Below are 20284 nucleotides of genomic sequence, written 5' to 3'. Positions count from 1 at the left end.
AGCATTGTCAAGAAGTTTGCCTGACATCGTTCTAATTGCTATCAAAAATCCTGAAAGCCACAACCAAGACAGACAGGCCAACAACGCTTAAAATAAAATTGCAAGTAGGACCAGGAGCACAATCAATTTTAGGTTTTGACAGCCAAATCCAAATCAAAGAGTGTAATGTTTTAAAATTTACTTAATCTAAAAGCACTGAATTTTTAATCTTGCCAAACTAAAGTTCCATTTCACTCAGTGCAGAAGACTCCTTCCAATCCAAAAATTATTTGCTTTGGGATATTTGCAGAGAAATCAGAGAGAGGGAGAGTTGCTCTGTCAGGGTGAGGGTTCCTACTTCACAAGATAGGTCAATTGTTCGATACTTCTTCATTGATGTGGCTTTGATTCCCCTTCTCTACCTGAAACAATTCAAACCTGTCCAGGTCTGGTCTCTAACCACCACCATCTTATATCACAGATTACAGTCTTCACAAGTAAATACAAATCCTCCTGCTTTTACAAACGGAAACCTACTCTGTATCCTGCATAGATCTGGAGAACAGACGATTTCTGTTCACACAGCAGGTACCCTACTAGCATACCTTGTGCAGCTATGAAGATAAAAGGTTCCCCCTTGAACTTCTGTAGCCTGCTTGTTACCACTATTGAGTCAAAGAAGAAACAGAATTAATTTCAATTAACAGCCCTGTATTAACAGCAACTTACAACAAGTAATTAACTAAACTTCATTACAAGCACATGTCGTTTATAGCACTTAGCCATACACTACAGCAAGAATAAAAATTCAAGACGTTCACCCTCGACATGGCACACATAAACTTGCAGGTTAGCTCATCTTTTACCACGTCTTAAGGACTAAGCATTACACCCTCTGCAAAGAAGATTTATGGCACAAGTCTTCATCACAGAATACTCCATTCAGACTGGTAGTAGGCACAGAAGAGTGCCCCATCTTGGTGAAAGCTGTAAGTTCAAATCCATTCAGGTACAAGTGGAAAAGCAAACAGGAATATCTAATTACTAAGACAGTGATGAAATGTAGCTCCCCCTTTTCCAACAGTTTGTCCTGAACTCAGAAATGCTGTCAGAGCAACTGAAATTCCATTTCTGACAAAGTTCAGTATTTATCAAAAGTATTTTCTCCAGGTCTAGAATAAAATAAAAATAATTACAAAAAACACCACCCAAAACCTACCTATACTACAAAACTGACCATTACAAAGGGGTCTCCGTTCCCTTTTTTTTCTTTTTAACCCAATCTTGGCACCTCTGCAAGTTGCATCTTAGGCAGTTACATCTACAGCTGAACTAAACCGAAACTGCTTATCAGGAATTTCATTAAAATAAATACAAACCAGGTGTATAAGTAGGTCCACTGATTTTCTTGGGATTTCTCACATACTTATTTAAAGAAGGTCATATAGAAGAATTTAGCTAAAATACAGCCTATAGCAGCAACAAAATCCTGTGGATGAATTAGACTGGAAAAATGCTTAATTTGCATGAAAATGTCAATAATACACTGAAATCTTGTTGCTCTTTTATTACAGAACAATAAACAGCAAAAGACAAGAGCTAAAAATGTAAAGATCAGAATGAGCGCACAAAGTTTTGATTTTATACTTGTGAATTCAGTAATGAGAGTTAAAGGAAGTTGGTCAGCCTGTATTTGTTTTGTGGATCATATGAATACTTCTGACTCATAAGCACATATATTGGGTGATGCCTTATCTGCAATTCTTCAGTCACTTAATTGGATTCTTTCAAAAACAGCTCAATCATCAATAGTTAGCAATAAGAACCACAAAACAGGCTGCCTTGAAATAAAAAGAACTAGACAGGACCATGACTGTTTTAAATGTACCTGTTTTATATTCACGTTATCCACACTAACACGGATATGAACAGAAATGTGTCAATTAAAAATTATGACATGTAGCTTAATGGTAGAATTTTCTAAGGCTTATAAAGATTAATTTTCTTTACTAGGAATACTACTATAATACAAATAGATCTTTATTTAATGGGGGGTGGGGGAAGAGGTTGTACAGAGCAGTACTCTGGTCTTTCCAGAGATTTCAGGTAACACTAGTAACAAAACATAAATGTATATCTAAAATCCCAAGTCCTTCTTACAAATGCAATTAAAAAAAAATCTTCCCTATATTTCTAAATGTTCAGGATATTATAATAAAAAGTTTATTCAAATACAAGCTAAGCCTAATCTCAGAAACATGTACCTACAGTGTCAGTAGGGGTTATGTGCTTTTTGGTGACATGCTTTTTAAAGAAAAACACATCTATGGCATAATATTGTTTTTGCTAAGGCAGTGTACCTTTCTCTGGGGCAGTTGTCATTAATGATACTGGCAGAATATTTTTATTCTTGGGATCTACTGGTAAAGTTACCCTGACATAATAAATCTGTCCAGCACAGACCATACCTTGATCCTTCTATTTCTAATTACAGTATTCTGTTGAGAAGATACTCAACATGTCACAACCTAGGGTTTGAGAAGTAGCTGAGTATTTTTTTTAATTGCTGTATGTCAGAGGTGAAGGGTACAGTCCATTTTTTTGATCCTAAAGACACAGACAGTGAAGCATTTCTATATGAGAAGAGCTATAAAAGAAATTGTTACTTCAGCGTTAGCAGGTAGTGAGGTTAATTCCGCCATTAGCTCAACAACAGTACATTTGTACAAGGAGAACATCTACCATCCTGAGAGGACCTTAATCCCTATTAAATAATGACATGGTGCCCTCTTACAAGGTTTACTCCTTCTGAGTGAATCACATTTTTGGCACCTTTGTTTCCAGCAGATGTGCCAATTAAGAGGCTTGTACTGTAAGAAGCAGTATAACCTTTCCATGCCAACTTTCAGTCTTCATGGATAGGCTTATTCATATGCAGAAGGCAAGTGCAGCAGCCAAGGCATTTTATACCCCAACAGCAACCAAAGTTTTCTAGATATCTTTGCCAGTTGACTCTTAACTATGTTCTCCTGAGCCAAATACATTTTGAGGAGAACAACTTTATAGGCCAGACTTGTACATGAGTACGAATAAGAAAAGGTCTCTGAGCCTCAGCTGACAGGTCAACCTCTTGCTTCCCAATAAGACACTGCTTCCACTTCCAGCAAAGGCAGGAAAAAAAGGCAAATGTTGATAGAAGAGGCAGATTAGCCCAGCCATTCGATTCATGCAAAACATTGTAATGCCTGAGTAGAAGGTCATAATGGATTTCTCAACATAAATATCTAGAAGGCAGATACACTACTTATTTTTCAAAACAAGCAGGGCACTTCTGACATCAATGTAACTTCTTGCTAATTACTTTTGAGAAACTAGTCTTCTCTCCCTAATACAGGGAATTCCTGTATTCTCTTATCATTCCTATGAAGTCCTATATTCATAAAAAGAGCTTAAGCACTACAATGCCCCTTTATCCCCTTTATTAGAGAAAGCAAAAAGCCTCAAACTGAGATTCATGAAGGTCAGCCCCTCCTGGCTAGGAAGCAGCCTAAGTTAGCCAACAAGAAGATACCGAAAAAGCCACAGAGCACAAGTCCCATGTTCACATCAAGGCCAGCCCAGGCCAAAGGGAGGCATCTCTTCTCACTCACAGGAAGCAACTCTTCTTGTAGTGCAGCAAATAAACTCGAAAGCAAAAGAAAGGTCAGAAGCTTGTCCTTATTTTAGAAGGAAACAAAAGGATGTGACAGCAGCACTGTCTCTGCTCAAAAACATGAAGATTTGGAGCTATAAAGCCCACATAGATGGCACTCGGCTGACTAGCTTCAAGGGGGGGATGGAAAGAAGGCAGAGGTTAATATTGTTGCCATGCTCTGAACATATCTCCTAGATCAGGCCATTCATGGGAAAATGAGACTTCCCAGGAACATCCCAGCAGGCACCACGGACAGGCTAAGCTGGGCAGGAATGCCAGTCAAGCGAAGATCTGCATCTTCGGTTCCAGGTACCATTTGTAAATCCAGCCCAAAATGTTCCAGCAACATCTTCCTGGGGAAGGCAGCTGTGAGATGTCCCTAAAATTGTGGAGTTGAGATTTTCAACAAAAATATTATGCCCACCTGACCTCAATATAAGGAACTTGGGTTGTAAGCAGATAAACGTGAAGGAAGGGCTGAGAGAAGGTAAATTAAGCATTGTGAGGAACAATATTCATCTGCTGTAATGCGTTGAGAACATACAATATATATCCTTTCTGGAGAGAGATCTGTGATCTCACTTAGTGTGCTAGAAAGACAAACTAGCCCTGAATAAGAACTATTTTAATTACATTTCTGAAAGGAACTCAGTTACCTTCTCTTTCTTGGATCATTTGCTTGCGTTTTGGTATTACATGAAAAATTCATGCTAATCCTTCAGTTTCTGTTTGCAGAAAGACCAACAGTGTCAGTGAACAGCAGGCAGTTCTCAAGATTCACTCCAGGGGCAAATTCATCCTACATGACAAAATTCAACTCTTGGTTAAGTAGTCGATGTTCTATATACAGACCACTGCATAAAGATACACATAACTTTAAGCATCTCAAATTCCCCATTAGGTCTACCATGCTGTTCTGCTGCCCAGATCAGGGCTTTTGTCTCAACAGCAGCCTTTGGCAAGGGATATTTTTACACAATTAACACATTTAACTTCTTTTCCTCCAGAGCTGGCATATTTTCTGAATAATAAAAATGCAGGCCAGTCCAAAAATACTTCAATCACATTAATAAGGAAATCTTCATTTTTACGCAGCTTTTTATATCCATCCAACTACCAATGAATGAATGACTCCAGGTAAAACTCACAATTGCATTGATTCATTTAAGCCCTTTCTAAGAAGCATTACATTTAAAAATAAACTAATTTCTATCTCTCTAGAAACAGCAGGTAAAACTGCAAAGTTAATATGCAAAAGAAAACTTTAGAACTGCAAATGACTTGCCAAATCTGCTTTGCAGTTTTATTTCAGACCATGTTATTGCAGTGTCTTACAGGTCAGTTGCCAAACTGAATTAGTCTGCTATATATTCTTCAATCCACAGTGTTTGTTCAAGGTTTTTATGCTGGAAGCTTCTGAATTTGTCCAAGTTCAAAACAATACATATGCACAAGCAAAAGAAGTTGTTGAAAAAATTCAAGGATGGAGGATGTTTCAAAGGAACCTAGTCAACACTTTTTTTTTTTTTTGGCAGTCCCTCAAAAGCCTCCGTTTTCTAATCTCCCAGACATCAGAATTCAGAGAAATGAACTGTTAAGGAATGTTACCAGACCTTTTACATGAAAACACATCCAAACACAGGCAGCATGAGTAAATAGCTGATATAAAGAGCACCATCTACTGACAGGCAGCATTTTGACAGACCCAAACAGTTTTGCAAGGCACTGCATGGCGCTCCCAGATAATCTAGCTGCATCTCAGGAATTCAGCTTTCTCTCGGAGACGTCTAGTACTTTTCACATTTTCTTTCTCACCTGTCCTGTTTCTTCTATGCCATTTAAGCTGTTCTCCTGCTCGCAACTCACAAGACAGCCCATTTGCTCCAAGACACAGCAGCACAGTTCTAGCAGTCAGGACCCTCCGTTTCACTTTGTCATTGAAGCTTCCCACGTGTAGCTTGTACATAGCTGCTATACCACCATTTTACAATTACAAATTAACATTTTATTACCAGCTATTCATGAGGACGTGTTTCCAAAACCTCCTTAGTCAAGAAGGATTTTCCACTGAAGTCAAACACTTTTGAACTGTGCCTAGATGAGACACAATTACCTCGTGATTACCTAAAGCTGCAAGGTTTACTTCATGAGATGAAATATCTTTCTATGCTCTTATGGAAGAGATTACCTGGAGGTGGAGGTTTCTTCCTCACTTTTATCCTACTGCTGTTTTATTTCTTTGAACACGGTACTAAAACCTTTTATTATTTTACTACACAAAATTATTAGCAGATGCACGTAAGAAAAGGCTGTTTCCTGACAGACAAGAAAATATTATCAATATCCACAAATGGTTCTGATGCTATTCTCTTGTCTAGTATAATCAGAAATAACCTTTAAGAATGTTGTTTAACTTCTTGAGCACTTCTAAACCCAGGCATAATACACAGCAGAAATGCACCGAATTATTATGGCACATTGTCTGAAGGTGCTTTCTAGCACTATCACAATTACTTACTCTGCAAGATTTGTGTTGCAACACAGTAAAAGCTAGAACATTTTTTATATATGTTTGGAGAGAATAAATATAGTAAATCAGAATAATTTTTCTAACAAATTGGTCAAAATTCACTGGTCCTAAAGGCCTTCATGAATAAACATAAGAACCACTTGTGATAATCTTGAAAGTGAAAGTAGAAAAGAAATATTGACTTACGGTTTTTGCTTTGTCTTGCTTCACTGATTAAAACATCAATAACACATCTAAAGCTCATGACTTATATTTTTATATTTCATGCAGATTCCAGAGGTCAATGAAACTCAATTTACTGTTTTTATATAATAATCCTTGTCAATCTGTTCAGAAAAGGTTTAAAAGAGAAACAACCTATATGAGCTTTGGTAAGGGAGAGGTTGTGGTCAATCTGTTTATACAGGTGGCAGATTAATACGCATTAATAAAATTATGAGAGAAACTTCCTAATAGGTAGGAAAGTTTCAGGTTCTACCTTGGTTTATAGCCCTACTTGCTTGTGTCAGCACAGAAGCTTTATTTTTCTAGTGTATTTGCATGCAGCAGCAACAATTTTCTTGTTTTACCTCTTCCTCAATTCTAAGATTTATAAATACAGTGGGATATTCAGACTCATCCTAGAAATTATTCTTCCTCTGCACTATATTTCATCCTCTCAAATTCCTTTTTGCTGCACATATCCTATTACTTTGCCTGTTCTCCATCATCCACCTACTATCCCTGCAGCCTATGCCTTCCCCGGCTTTTTCTTTTGATCCTTTGAGCTCAGTCATATATCCCAGGCTACGAGATGGATAATTTCACTGCTCCCCATTCTATTGCTCATGTAATTATAGCACTGGACACAGAGGGCTGCTACATTTCTCTGAACAAAAAATGTTTGCAATCTCCCATTTCACTGTAAGATCACCCAGTTCTCATCTCTTACACATTAGGACAAACTGAAGCATTTGGTAAAGCTGGTGAAGTGGTGTAAAATCAAAACACATTTGGTTATTAAGGTTACTACTTTTTTAGATTGATACCTCCTGTTCCTCCTCCTAATCTGATTCAGTCTTCCCCTAGCTCTGTTTAGACTGCACTTCCACAGACTTTTGTCTCAGCAGCAAAAGCAGCAAAGCAATACTCTGCCTAACTACTACCAGCAGGGCAAAGTGATTAAAACAAGCCAAATTAGCAAGGAAATGCTCCCAAAGGGGACAGTTCTCACTGATTGCTCTTGACCAACTAGTACAGAGTACTCTATCATTAATAAAAGCCAGAGTGAGATAATTCAGGTGGATGATAAATTGATCATCAACTCACTGAAGTCAAAGAACTGAGCAGTCAACTCGATAAAGTGAGAGAAAGCAGGGGTTGGGGACTGAAATGTGCTGCAGGAAATACACCACTAAATGGGGTGCTCCATCATCAGATCAGTTCAGCTAGACACACTTGCACTTGCACTCCATCCTGCCCCCTCTCCAGCCTGGTATAAGTCTGTAATATCCTGAAGGAAACCAGGTTTATTAAAAAAAAAAAAAAAAAAACACACAAACCCAAACAAAAAAAAGAGGGGGGCCGGAACCAACCCACAAACCCAGAACAAAAACCTAATGATAGGAGAGGAGTATGGGAAGAAGAAGATGACGAACATGCAGAAAAGAGTTAAATAAGAATTGCATTAACAATGACCCGGGTTTATTTGCCATCATTGTGCCATATATAGAGCAGCTAATTTAATTTTCAGGTGCAGTTTCATCAGTTTGTGTTTTTAGAATCATTTGCGATTTGCATAAAATATTTCAGAGAACAACAATAGGATGCACTCTGGTGTGGTGGGGTTTTTTTTCCCCAAATGTCAGGCTTATTCATGTAACCTGACTGCATTCTACAGTATTCTTTTTAGAATCCAAAGCTAAGACAACTTCTTTTCCAGTTATTCTTCTTTTTGGCTTTTATCAGCATTTTTGTGTCCTTTGGAACCTGGAAACCAGTGCGGGGGAGAAAAAGTCAACAGGGAAAAAAAAAAACAAAACACAAAAGGTAGTATCTTACACTGTATTCCTTCCAGAAAAAGGCAGAAGGGGCAATATGTTCTAATGGACACATACAACTAATTGAATTTTATATGAATTTGAGAGTTTAATCAACATGCTGAACACTTACCTGATCTGAGCCCTTCAAAAACACTGTTAAAAATGAAACCCTTCCAATACTAAATTATTTCAGAGTGTAAGGGAACATGAAAAAACAGCTAAGGAAAACGAAGCTGATATTCAGGCAAAAAAACTTTTCCTAAATAATCTACTACCAGTTACTATGGACAATTAACTATAGTTTGCAAGCCATAAAGTAGCCTTTCCTACAGAAAAAGAAAACAGTACTGACAGTTTAATAAGCATGAACCTTAACAAGCACTTCATTTTCAGATTATTTTTCTACAGTCAACAATAAAGGTTTCAAGAAAGCTTAGTACATGGAATAACGCTCTCTGTTTTCCTCAACTTCACAAATCACAATCTAATGCTGAAATGTTGACAATTAAGTTATTTTTTCTTTAGGACAAACCTGAAAAAAAGCAAAAATTCTGAGTTACTGGAAGAGAATTAAGTTTGAGACAGTCTTATATCTGAAAGAGAACATACTATTGTGATAGTCTTAATCTTCAGAAAAAGCTTTTCTATTTAATCAGCAAGGATACCGATATTTAAAAATACATCTTCAAACCTATACATAAGCTTTATTTAGATAAAAGACTGTATATCAGCATAGGTATGCTGAAGTTCAGTCGCATCTACCTTTTCATAATGAAAACACATTCACAAAATCCTTCGCAATCTAAAGTGTACTGCTAAGATTGAAAGCAATCAGCCTTGAATGAAAGATGAATTAATAGCAGTTCTAAAACCATTAGATGCAGGCTCTATTGTCATGCTTTTGTTTAAAGCGAAGAAAAAAAAGGCAAAAAATGTAGAGGGTGTCTAGGTCAGCCAAGTCATCAGTAGTTGATGGATGCACTTACAGACATTAGAGAAAAAAGGAAAATAGGCAGAACATAATACCCACTTATGAGATTCTCTATGTTAAGGATAGAAAAAAAGGCCTCAAGATGTGCCGTAACTCTACCTTGTTCAGAGCTGAAGGTTTTCTATTTTTAGATATGCATGTCAAGGACACATTTAACCCTAGAAGTGCAGCTTGATGCACCATCACAATATTCATTCCTAGACATTGGTAAAATTAGAAATATTCATTCTACCAAGTACATCTTCTGAGAACAGCCCCTACCAGCAATAACTACGATCTCTGAGTAAGGAACTAGGAGGTAAAGGAGATGGAAGAATTGTTGCTCCAGACTGTGTCAATGACTGCTAGCAGTTGTGTGGTGACCTCCATGTAAGCAGGAAATGCAAGGTTTATGTTGTGAGAAATGGCCAATTTAACAGTTTCCTATAACCCAAAACAGTGGCCTTGCTCCCTCTCCCCAACAGCCCAGGCTGCACACTCTAGTTTCTTCTCTTTTTTTCTCTAGTTGCAGCTCTTGAGGTTGCAAGAAGGATCACATCTGTTAGCTGCTGTGGGGCACAAGAAAGACGGGCACAAGAAAGACGGGCACAAGAAAGACGGGCACAAGAAAGACGGGCACAAGAAAGACGGGCACAGCTGCCTCCTGAAACCTATGTTGAGCTTCTGCTGCTGCAAACTCACAGTCAGACTGGTGGGAAGCCCTGAGCAGATTCTGCTGGTTATTCAGTCCGAATCAGGCATAGGCAGGCTCTGGTAGCACTGCACCACAGGGACAAGGATCAGCACCTCCCATTTCAGGCAACAGTTTGCAAAGCAAGAGTGAATACTACTACATCAGTCTTAACTGGTCATAGCTAACTTTTTGACTCCAGTGAACTCTTTGCTCTCCATAGGTGGATGGATGAAGGGAAAAAAGATAGAGGCTCTAGGGATAATAAGATCAGCTTGGCAGTTAAAGTGAAGATTAAACTGGTGGGCAGAAGATGGCCATGTGTCAGTCTGTAGGGTCTCACAGGGCTGGCAGACTAAAGATGACAACTGGTATACTTTGAGAATAAGAAAACATCACAAGTTTGCATGAACAGAGCAAGAGACAGTTCAAAAGCTAAAATAAGCTTAAAACCAAAAGGTAATCTCTTTTCTCTTCTTAAACCATGGACTTGTTGAAGGAATTGTATTCATGTTCTTAAAGGGAAATTACTTGTGATGTTTGATCCCACTCTTGATCACCAACAGCATTTGTCTTCTCCGAGTGCTGAAGGCCTTGGCTGCACACTAACACTGACATTTCCAATTCTAAAGAAACATTGTTGTACTGCTTCCTCCCTCCCTCCCTCTGCTCCCCCATTGCAAACGTACAGCATTTGTTGTCGTTTAAGAGTCATCATATGTGGATATCGGTCTTAGTTTTGAACTAACCCTGCAAATGCCCGGAGTGGTTAGTGACAATATAAAGGCACCCCATCAATGCAACTACAAGCTCTGAAGTACTAGAAGTAGGACACAGGCACTTAAAGCCAACCGCAGGCTGAATCACTATGCCTAGGTTTCACTTAATGGCTTCATAGCCAAGGAAACCCCACGCTACTTACAGATCAGTTGGTCAAAAAAATTGAAGAGGGAAAGGGAAGAATTGTCTCTCACTAAACACAACATTCTCCTTACCTTCTGCTTGCCCCACTGATAATACATGGCATTGTAGAAAATGTCTGCTTTTACATTTGGGAGTTGTTTCCCTGCTCCCTGCAGTGGCACATCAGCTACAAAATAATCTGCAGCTGACTGCGGAATAGAGATAAAACAGAAACACTTCTGGCTGAAGTCTACATTCAGAAATAGCTAAAAAGAACTAGTATTTGAAATGAAAGCATACTGAAAAGCGTCCTTGATTTCAGAGGTCATTATTGTTGGCATTTTTGCAGTGACTAGAGGCCCCAAATGTGACAAGATATCCCTCAGAGCCAAACACTATGCACACTCTAGTAAAGTTAGTCCCCATCCACCAAATACTTCCAATCAAAATCAGAGGCATGACACTGACAAAACACCAGTGGAGGCCTTCACCACTACCCACCTCAGAAAACAGCTGGAGAATGTGTCCCGTAGAGAGGAACAGGTAGCAAACGTGCTGCTGCATTTGTTATTCTCAGGCAGCCTGACCAAGCCAATGTTTTCCAGTTTTAAGGGACAGATTGCAGAGCTTTTGGACAATCAATTTTACATACATACACACGCAAAAAAAAAAAATTTGGTGGCAAATTTACTCCAAATCTCAGTTTTCTACTGAAACAACAGTTTTAATTGGTCCTAATTATCATCATTCTTCTACAGTTGGAAAATCTGAACCACAGAGCAAGAATTTCACTTCTAGTGAAGAATGATAGGCTTCTGAAGTGCAAGACAATTAAAAGAAAGGAGAAAAATGAAACACACACGCTCCAATCACTTCCTTTTAATCCAAAAGACAGACTTTTTTTTCAGATTAAGCAGCATTTGCTTGCCAGAAGATTATCTTGAATGTAGCTGTATACATGGGACTAGTCTATCCTAAGTGTTCAAAGCATGATTTTTGAAGTAAATGCAGCTTCTGAAATACAGTCTCCTAACACAAGGTTTCACCTCCGTCAGACATTAATAACCATTTCAACATCAAATGCAGAGGCTGGTTAGCTAGTAAGGCAGAAGACAGAATGAGTTTAAGATCCGAGTACCTAAACCAGAGTGTCAATGCAGTCCCCAAAGCGTTGACAGATTCAGCTGAGCAGTGCTCACTTCAGATGGAGTCTGTTCCCCCTCTACATTCCTCTAGGCATGCTGACTAGATCTCCACCAAATGTAATAGGAGTTTAGACACCTAGCTTACATATAGACACTTAAATTAAGTTGCCCTCATCAGCAAGCTCAATTCCACCCATGGTAACTGAGGGGAAAACAGACTCCGCTTGGCCCCAAGCCACCCTTTTCCAGACTCTCCCAATGAAATCCCTTCCCTCCTTAGTACACCTCTGCCCTGAGGGAAAGCTTGACAGGTTGCCAACACATGAAACACCCTTCAGACATTATCAAGGCTATTACAGTCCCACACCCCTTTTGTGATTGTGACACATTTCACTCCCAGTGCTCAGCAATTATGTTATTTTTCAAAATGGAAAAGAAAAAAGTTCCCACTTATAGAGCGAACGGTGGACTACAGTAACTGCTAATCAGTTTTGTCAGAAGTGTCCAGCGAACACATGGCAGATTAATTAAATTATTGTTATAACTCAGATGTGATGCACTGTTTGCAGAACCTGCAGTGCCAGCAGTGGAGCATTAAACTGCTTTCCCATTTTAAATGCTAAATTGGATCTATAATACATTTTGTAATCCCTTTAATCACAATGCTATTATTTTCTTTACTGGGCAATTCTATACTTTTCCTTCCCCATCAAGGCAGCCGTGACATTAAAGTACTGCTTTATTTTTGAAGCAATCTCTATGAAGCCCTTAAAGTAGCTTCAAAGTGAAAGCAGAGGGTTTGGATGGCTTTGTGGAGCAGCTTCACAACGAGGCAAGCAGGAGAACTGGCACTATAAGTACATTATGCATCCACACGCTGTATGAAATTGCTTTTTCCTCTAAAAGCCGCTCCATCTTTTTATCTGTATTTCTTTTTCCCCGAAGAGTAGAAATCCTTTTAAATAATGTGTCTGTGTCTACATGTGTCTATAGTATTAGACATCCCACTTATTTCTAGAGTACTACCACAGCTTTTTACTGCTTATGTTTGCTAATACATACTGCAATTGCTGCTCCTTTTCACACTAGTGTAATGGGAAAGAACACAAATTTCACCTTGATAGCTTTCACAGGACAACAGGAGCCAGATCAGACTACATTTCCCTCCTTATGCTCCCTCAGCTGCCTCTTTGTAACCATCTGCTCTTGTCTGCCCTATACGAGGACTGTATTCACTCCCTGCAGTGGAAACCACCACTTTGCTGTGCATTTGTGCAGCCCCAAGCACATCACAGGGTAACAGACTGCACTGTTTCCCATGGGCCAACACCTTACCATCCTTCACATGCATGCACTGTGTGCATGCAACCACTGAAAATGTTTTCATCGTTGATTTTTTGGTGAAAGTCCAACTGTAAAAAGCCTGACAAACAGAAATTTCTCTTCTATTACCATCTGATGGACTGAAGTCATAGACAGAGCATGCTTGTACATATGAATTTCATAAAGGAACCTTTTAAATAGTTTGGAAGGTCAACCAATAGTGGTCTTTGTAAGTGAACTTCATCTGTTCTACTTATACCCATTTAACGAGCTAAGCATTACTCTGAGCTAATTATTTTGACTTCCTATGGGGAGAAAGAAGAGAAACAATAGGAAAATAATCCCACCTTGTGGTGGGGGGGAGAAGGAGAAGGAAATGAATAATGATCCTTTGCAGATGCCCTTCTTTTCCCCTCACTGTCCTGGGCAGAGCACAACAAACTAACTCAGGCAAGATCTCCCACTTACACACGGCTACTGTCAGGGCAGATCATCTTTCAGAATCCCCAGGCATGCAGTCAGGGCGAACAGGATGAATAGGAGAAGCCAGATCTTTTATGCTGAATGTAGAAATCTTGCTGCAAAAATGTGGGCCTTCATATTACACTATTTATAACAAGAATGGATGATATAGCAATGGGAAAAAACATGCTACAGCAAGAATACACTTGGATTCTGAATCAGGCATTTGTCCTCCTGTGATAAGCTGGCTTACAGGATCCCAATGGAGAGAGACGTTTCTTGTTTGACTGGCTCATGACAATGTAAATTCTGAACCAAGCAGCTGTATTCTGCACTACAGGTAGGGTTACTCCAGCACTTCATTTACATCAGTAAATCCCCAGAGTGATAAACAAAACATCAGCCTCAGCTGCTTGAAATGTACAGGGTCACCCAGCACTCCCGTTTCACCACTCAGGATAGAAGGTTTGTTCACTGCATGGTTCTCAAACTTCAGGCTTCAGCAAGAGGTCACAATCATGAATGACAGGCTGAGACAGGAAGATATACATACACACCAAATATTTCAGTCCCCAGTTTAGACACCTGAAAGCAAGGCAACATGCATACTTCTACCTATACAACACATGAAGAAAAGGTCTACTGAAAATGAAAATAGAAGCGAGCACGCTAATTATTGTGTATTACTAATAACCACAGAATGAGACATTAGAAAGGCACATTGCCCTGAAGTGTAATTATTTCAGCTGTCTGATATTAACATTTACCAAATATTTTTAAATCCACTTCAGACATACTGTACCTGGTTTTGCTAGTCATAAAAAAGACCCATTGCAATAAATGGTGTTTTGTCACTACTGCAGTCAAAGAGTGGGGAGAAAGAAAAAAGAATTTAAAAGAAATGTCGCACTCACAAAAATCATCACTCTGTTGGCTTTCATTGTGGTAATCTGATGTGGACATTGGTAATCTGTTAACTACTTCTCCACAAAAATCAACTAAGAAAAGCAAACTTTCTGTCAGTATAGTAACTTTTCACCATCCAGGGTCCACACCTCCATTGGGATACACGTAGAGGTCCGCAATTCAAAGACCCTCCCACCCCGCTGCACAATTTTAAAGCAAAATCTGGAAAAGTAGAACAGCCCAGCTGGGCTTATGCTGAACCTCCACTTCAACAGGCGAAACGTTTAACTTTAGCCAGTCCAATCTGGGTTCTTGTTCACATATACTGTGGCCAGCAGAAGTTTCACAAGAGGGGGATAGTTGGAAGACAAAGCAAAACGCTAAAGCCTCATTGCCCCAGTTCAGCGGCCACTGGTGTTTCTCAACCAATTGCAAAAAAAAGAAAAAAATAAAAGTGGGGGAAATGAAATGGTCTTAGCATACCAAGCAGCTATGCTGATGAATGCATATGTTACATCATACTCATTGCCAGGACCCCTGCTTGGCAAATACTGTCTTTCTCATCCAACTCATTTTATAAGCTTGACCAAAAAGGATAAACACTGTGAAGCAGAAGCCACTGACTAAAAAACCTGGAGAATTCTTCTAGAAATTACTTTTTCTATTCTCTTGTTAGAGAACAGTACCAGGACTTTTTTTTTTTTTTTTAGTAAGTGACAACACACTTTTGTATTTCTAAAAAGAATTTTATAACAACCTTATTACTCAGAAGCCTCACTCTTTTGTGCTTGGACTTTTCATCACACACTTGACACACACACCAAATACTTCCCGAGCAGAGCAGAACTCCCCAGGAAGCCACAGGAGCTGCTTCCACCCCAGTTAGTCCTGAACTGGGCCCAATAAGCCGAGACAAATTCTTGTCCTCTTGTTACTGAGTTCGATCAGCCCTTCAGTGTTGTTCGAAGTAATTTTGAAATAAAGCATTCTTTTTAAAGAAAGCAAAAGCAACCAAAAGAATTAATGAGCTACACAGCAACAAAAAGTATAGTCTACTAGTGTCTACGTAGCACTTATCAACAGAAGGCAAGATAAAAAAGCTTCTCACTTCATTTACCAGTTTCTTTTCATCGTTTTCATGAACATTTTAAAGGACTGTTAATTTGTCTCCAAGTCAGATAAAAAAACCTGCCATTGCTACACAAGATAAAGTCTAACTGTAGAGGTTGTCGTTAAAAAGCCTTTATTATTTGCTGCTACCACATAATGAGACAAAGTGTGTCACCAAATATGCATGCCTTACTTCGGAATCAAAACTCCCTGAATAAATAATCTTCTTCTAATAAGTGACAGACCAGATTTGGTAGGAAGGTCGCCTTCTGCTAAAGCCTATACTCAGAGAAGTACAGGACTTCAAAAGTACAGTAAAACTTAATTTTTTTTTTTAACAGAACTCTACTCTGTAACTCCAGATGTTCTTACTCATTGTGTTTATCTAGCGATAGCTATGATATTAAAACCAAACAGACCCGGCACAAGAGCCAGAAGTAGCATTTTAATGAAAAAAGATAAGAATTCCAGAAAACACACACAACAGAGGTTAGATGTAGAAGGTGTTAAAAAAATAACTTATATTAAAAATGTATATTAAAAACTGTCCTTGCTTTCTCCAATGAATTTTTCTGCTCTGTAAGTGTCCACTCAACTGCCTGAATTTTTCTTCTATACCATGAATACTGAAAAATCAATTTCTGACCAAGAAAGTGTGTATATTTATATACATAAATACACACTTTAAAATACATGTATAAAACAAAAATCTAAGTATTTTACATGTCATACAATTTTCTTAATTTGTATTATAGCCTGTACATTATCACAATCTCACTGGATTGTGCACATCAGTTTAGACATGAATAATCTTGACCTTTTCTGGACTTGCTCACATTTGTAACAATGTGGTTCCTTAGGGAACCAGTTGAGGGAGACTAAGATCACTGTCCCAATTTTCCATTAAAATCCTACCTCAGCCAGCCTATAAAAATTAGATTCCACACTCAGCAGGAACTTCTAAATGAGTGATCCTTCACTCACACTACACTTTCTGCTGTCTGCATCCCAAATATAGAAAAATACTTGTACTCCCCTATTTACATTACAGTAGCTACATAAAAAAGAATTTTAAATCTATGTGTAGCCCATGAGTTACTACTGTTCTGCAAGTCCGTAGCTGAGGGCAGAAAAAGAAGGACACACTTCATCAGAAAAGAGATTTGGTTTGTTTCTTTGGACAGCAAAACCTTAAAGCAGCCAGGGGTTTAAAGTGCTAGAATTGGTCCCAATGAAGACAAATTAGAAAGCTGAAAGCAGAGAAGATGGTCTATAAGGCATCTTAAATTGCATGCAATGCATTGCATTGCTTTGTACCATATAAGTCTCACTACTGCGGATATGAGGTATGTATTAACATTATTTGAATACATAGGATGGCAAAGAAAACTTTTTAAAAACGACTGAGCAATGAGGAAATATAAAACAAATGGATCTGCCCACAATGTTTTATTTACAATACTTTCCTCTATTCCTGCTCATCTTTCTACTGTACAGATATGATTGCATGGATAAAGTTTCATAATGACAGCTTAATTCAACTCCTAAAGCCACACAAGTTACAAACCCAACTCTATATTCACATTTTAGAGGATAAAGCAACATGATTTTTAAATTTAAGGCAGAACAAGCCAGAAAAGACAAGCCTCCTCAGGCTATACCATATGAATCCAGATGAAAAACGTCACTAAGTTAATACCACGCATAAAAACCAAAGTTACTAACAAGGCAGCAATACATTCAAAAAACGAGTCCACTTCATTAGCTTGATACTATTATGCCAAGCTTATTCCTCAAGCAAAATGTTTAGCGAGCCCATTGTCAAGTGGAAGCCCCATTGTGTCATTTAGCTTCTTCATGTCCAAGCTTGTAAGATCTCCTCTGAGCTTAACATACCTCCTTAGCTTTCAATACAGGGCAGATTTTCATATAGTGATGTTGAAACACAGGCAGGGTTAGCTTGCCTTTTTCTGCAAAAAGCTGGGTAAATGCATTATTAGCCGAGCTTTGTCTCAAAGCCCATCCAAATTTGGTGATCTTGTTACCAAACGGATGATTCAAAGCAATAAGCACAAACCTGTTCTCCAAGAGTTCAAGAGAAATCAGCAACATGCTTGATAATTGGCCACAAAACAGACTGCAAGTAGTAGTGATTTTGATCAATGCCAAACTGTACTGGATCTAGTTCAATGGCTTAAGACAAAATGAAATTAGTTTAAATTGTACTCATTTAAAATGAGATGTTTTAGATAAAAATCAGAATGGAGAATTCACACCAAACCTTTATTGTCAAGGCTACTGCTCAAAATGTTTAATGCTATTTTATTCTAAAAAGGAAATACATCACAACTTTATGCGTATTATTTGTTAAATTTATTGTACTGATGACAGTAGGAAATACTCTTATTTGTTCAGTCATTGGATTAATTCTTATTCCCTCTTTTGGACCTTTAAAAAAGCACATGCATTTTATTTGCTCTATTAACTCCCAAAGTGTCAGATTCAGTAAAAACTCAATTTTCCACTCTGCAGAAATCACCCTGAAAACCCTGGGTTTAGGCCTTTAAAGATCAAGAAGACTGATAAGGTTTTTAAAGAATGTCTCCCAATTTTTTTTTTTTAAACGTTCTCTTATTTTTCGTTCTAGTTACTAATATGACAAATTATTGTCCTATACCCAAAATGTCTGGAGCACACACACTCACCTGCACTTGGTAGTCATGTCTGTCGCACACAAACAAGAAACAGCAGCTTATGAATGAGAATAGACACTTATCTTTAGGAATTCACCTCTGAAGTATGTTTATTCACTGACATACCAGACACAGAAGAATTGACCTGGTATTTTACCTAAAATTAGTTAAGAGTTTATTAAACTCAGTCACCCATATAAAAATCCGTATATTCATATATCCATAGAACCTTTCTCTTCCTTTACCTGCCCCAGAAAAAATAAACAAGCAAACAAAAAACACTCAAGAAAAACATATCTATTCCCATTCTGGTTGTTACCCAAGTCATTTGGAAAAACAGTCTCCACAGTGCCTGAAAAAGAGATTCCATTATTTTAATTATCTTCATTTAGAGAAAAATAAAATAGTGCAATGTCCAAGGTGTGTGTGGGCTAAAACTCCATGGCAATACCTTGATTCTGTAACACCCGCTTCCTCAGACTGTTACTTTTGCACTTTTGTATGTCTTTAACAGGATGATAAATGCTTTTTAAGCAGTAGGCAGGACTTCAAGAAGCCTGGATTCTTTAAGACTCACCAAAATAAATAACCCAGTCCTACCTACCTTAGATATTTCTGGCTCCACTTGCCTCTTGGGTGTCTCTTTTGACTCAGGCCCTTTTGGAGTACTAGTGTTCTTAACAGAGGGTGATTCAACTCCTTCACCTTCAAGCTGCAGATTAATACCTTCTGTGGGGACAGGGTGATCAATACCATTTGGATTCAGATTGCAATGGATAGCTGGGAAAAAAATATGAGAAAGAAAACACTGCTTAGGAGAGAAGAACCCAATGTTACAAACATTTATCACAAAGTACTAAGAAGTGCCACGTGGTAGCCAGAGCTATGTCAGATCATGGCAAAAGAACTGTCTGTAACTTGGCATAGATTCGGGGTGAGATATTTGAGAAAGAAAATGACAGGCAATGCAGTACAGTATAAGGCTATTTAATGCAGGCTACTATATTGAACTGTGCTCTACTGGATTCACTACAGCGTCCAAGACCCTCAACTTACAGCTTTTACCAGGGTAGGACAATATATCCCATATATTCATCATTCAGCCATACCTTTTTTTCTTTTCTAGGCAAGCAAGTGGAAGTTTTTCTATATCATTTTCAATTACTACAACATTCCAGGTCCTGAACAATGTGGGATAAGTAAGCTATGCACAGCAAGTCGGTCTCTGCACAGAGTAATGACTTAGACAGCTGATTATCTCTCCTTCAGCACTTTGTACCACTGCAAATTACCACCGACACCACCCTAACAAGCAAGAGGGACATACTTCCTAGGAGCACTTAACGAAGTGTGGACTAATGACTGCAGAATAAGGAAAGCAGCCAGTGGAAAAAATAAAACAAATGCAAACCAGAAATGCACATTTAGAACTATGGCAACAGTTTCTTCATTTTCTGTCTGAAATTTCACACTTCCAGCACCGACATAGAGAGCAGCCTGAACAACCTTCTTGGCAGGTGTAGCACTTTTAAAACGTGTGGATCCTGAGGCAACTTCCCCTTCATGCGAGTATCCGATTTTTGCATGCATGTTCCTGGGCAACTGCACTACTTTTAGCACTACTCACAATTAATGGTCCTAACTTCCCCTGTATGCGAAAGCACTTTGCTCAGATACTGTAGTGAAATGTTTGACAGACCTGAATAGAAACGCAAAACACAATGTAAAGTCAAAATAAAAGCTGCCCTTTTACTCTTGCTTGGCTTAGAAGCAAAGGGTGGGGAGCAGGGGAAGGAATGAGAACTGCCAGTTTCTACCAGCTACAGATCAGCCCTTGAAAGCCTCTCACGGGAAACA

At 38.6% G+C, this 20284-nt stretch overlaps 1 protein-coding gene across 1 annotated transcript in view; it reads right to left on the bottom strand.

The window, feature by feature from the left end:
- SAMD12 (sterile alpha motif domain containing 12) overlaps nt 1-20284 on the bottom strand; it is a 95827-nt gene that overhangs the window by 60903 nt on the left and 14640 nt on the right. The window contains exon 3 of the mRNA XM_059836335.1: nt 19032-19235. Coding sequence (XP_059692318.1) covers nt 19032-19235 — 204 coding nt within the window. The remainder of the gene's footprint in view (nt 1-19031; nt 19236-20284) is intronic.

This window comes from Gavia stellata, chromosome 3 (genome assembly GCF_030936135.1).
Source record: "Gavia stellata isolate bGavSte3 chromosome 3, bGavSte3.hap2, whole genome shotgun sequence".
Lineage (NCBI taxonomy): Eukaryota > Metazoa > Chordata > Aves > Gaviiformes > Gaviidae > Gavia > Gavia stellata.
This window is presented reverse-complemented; position numbering and strand designations above follow the sequence as displayed.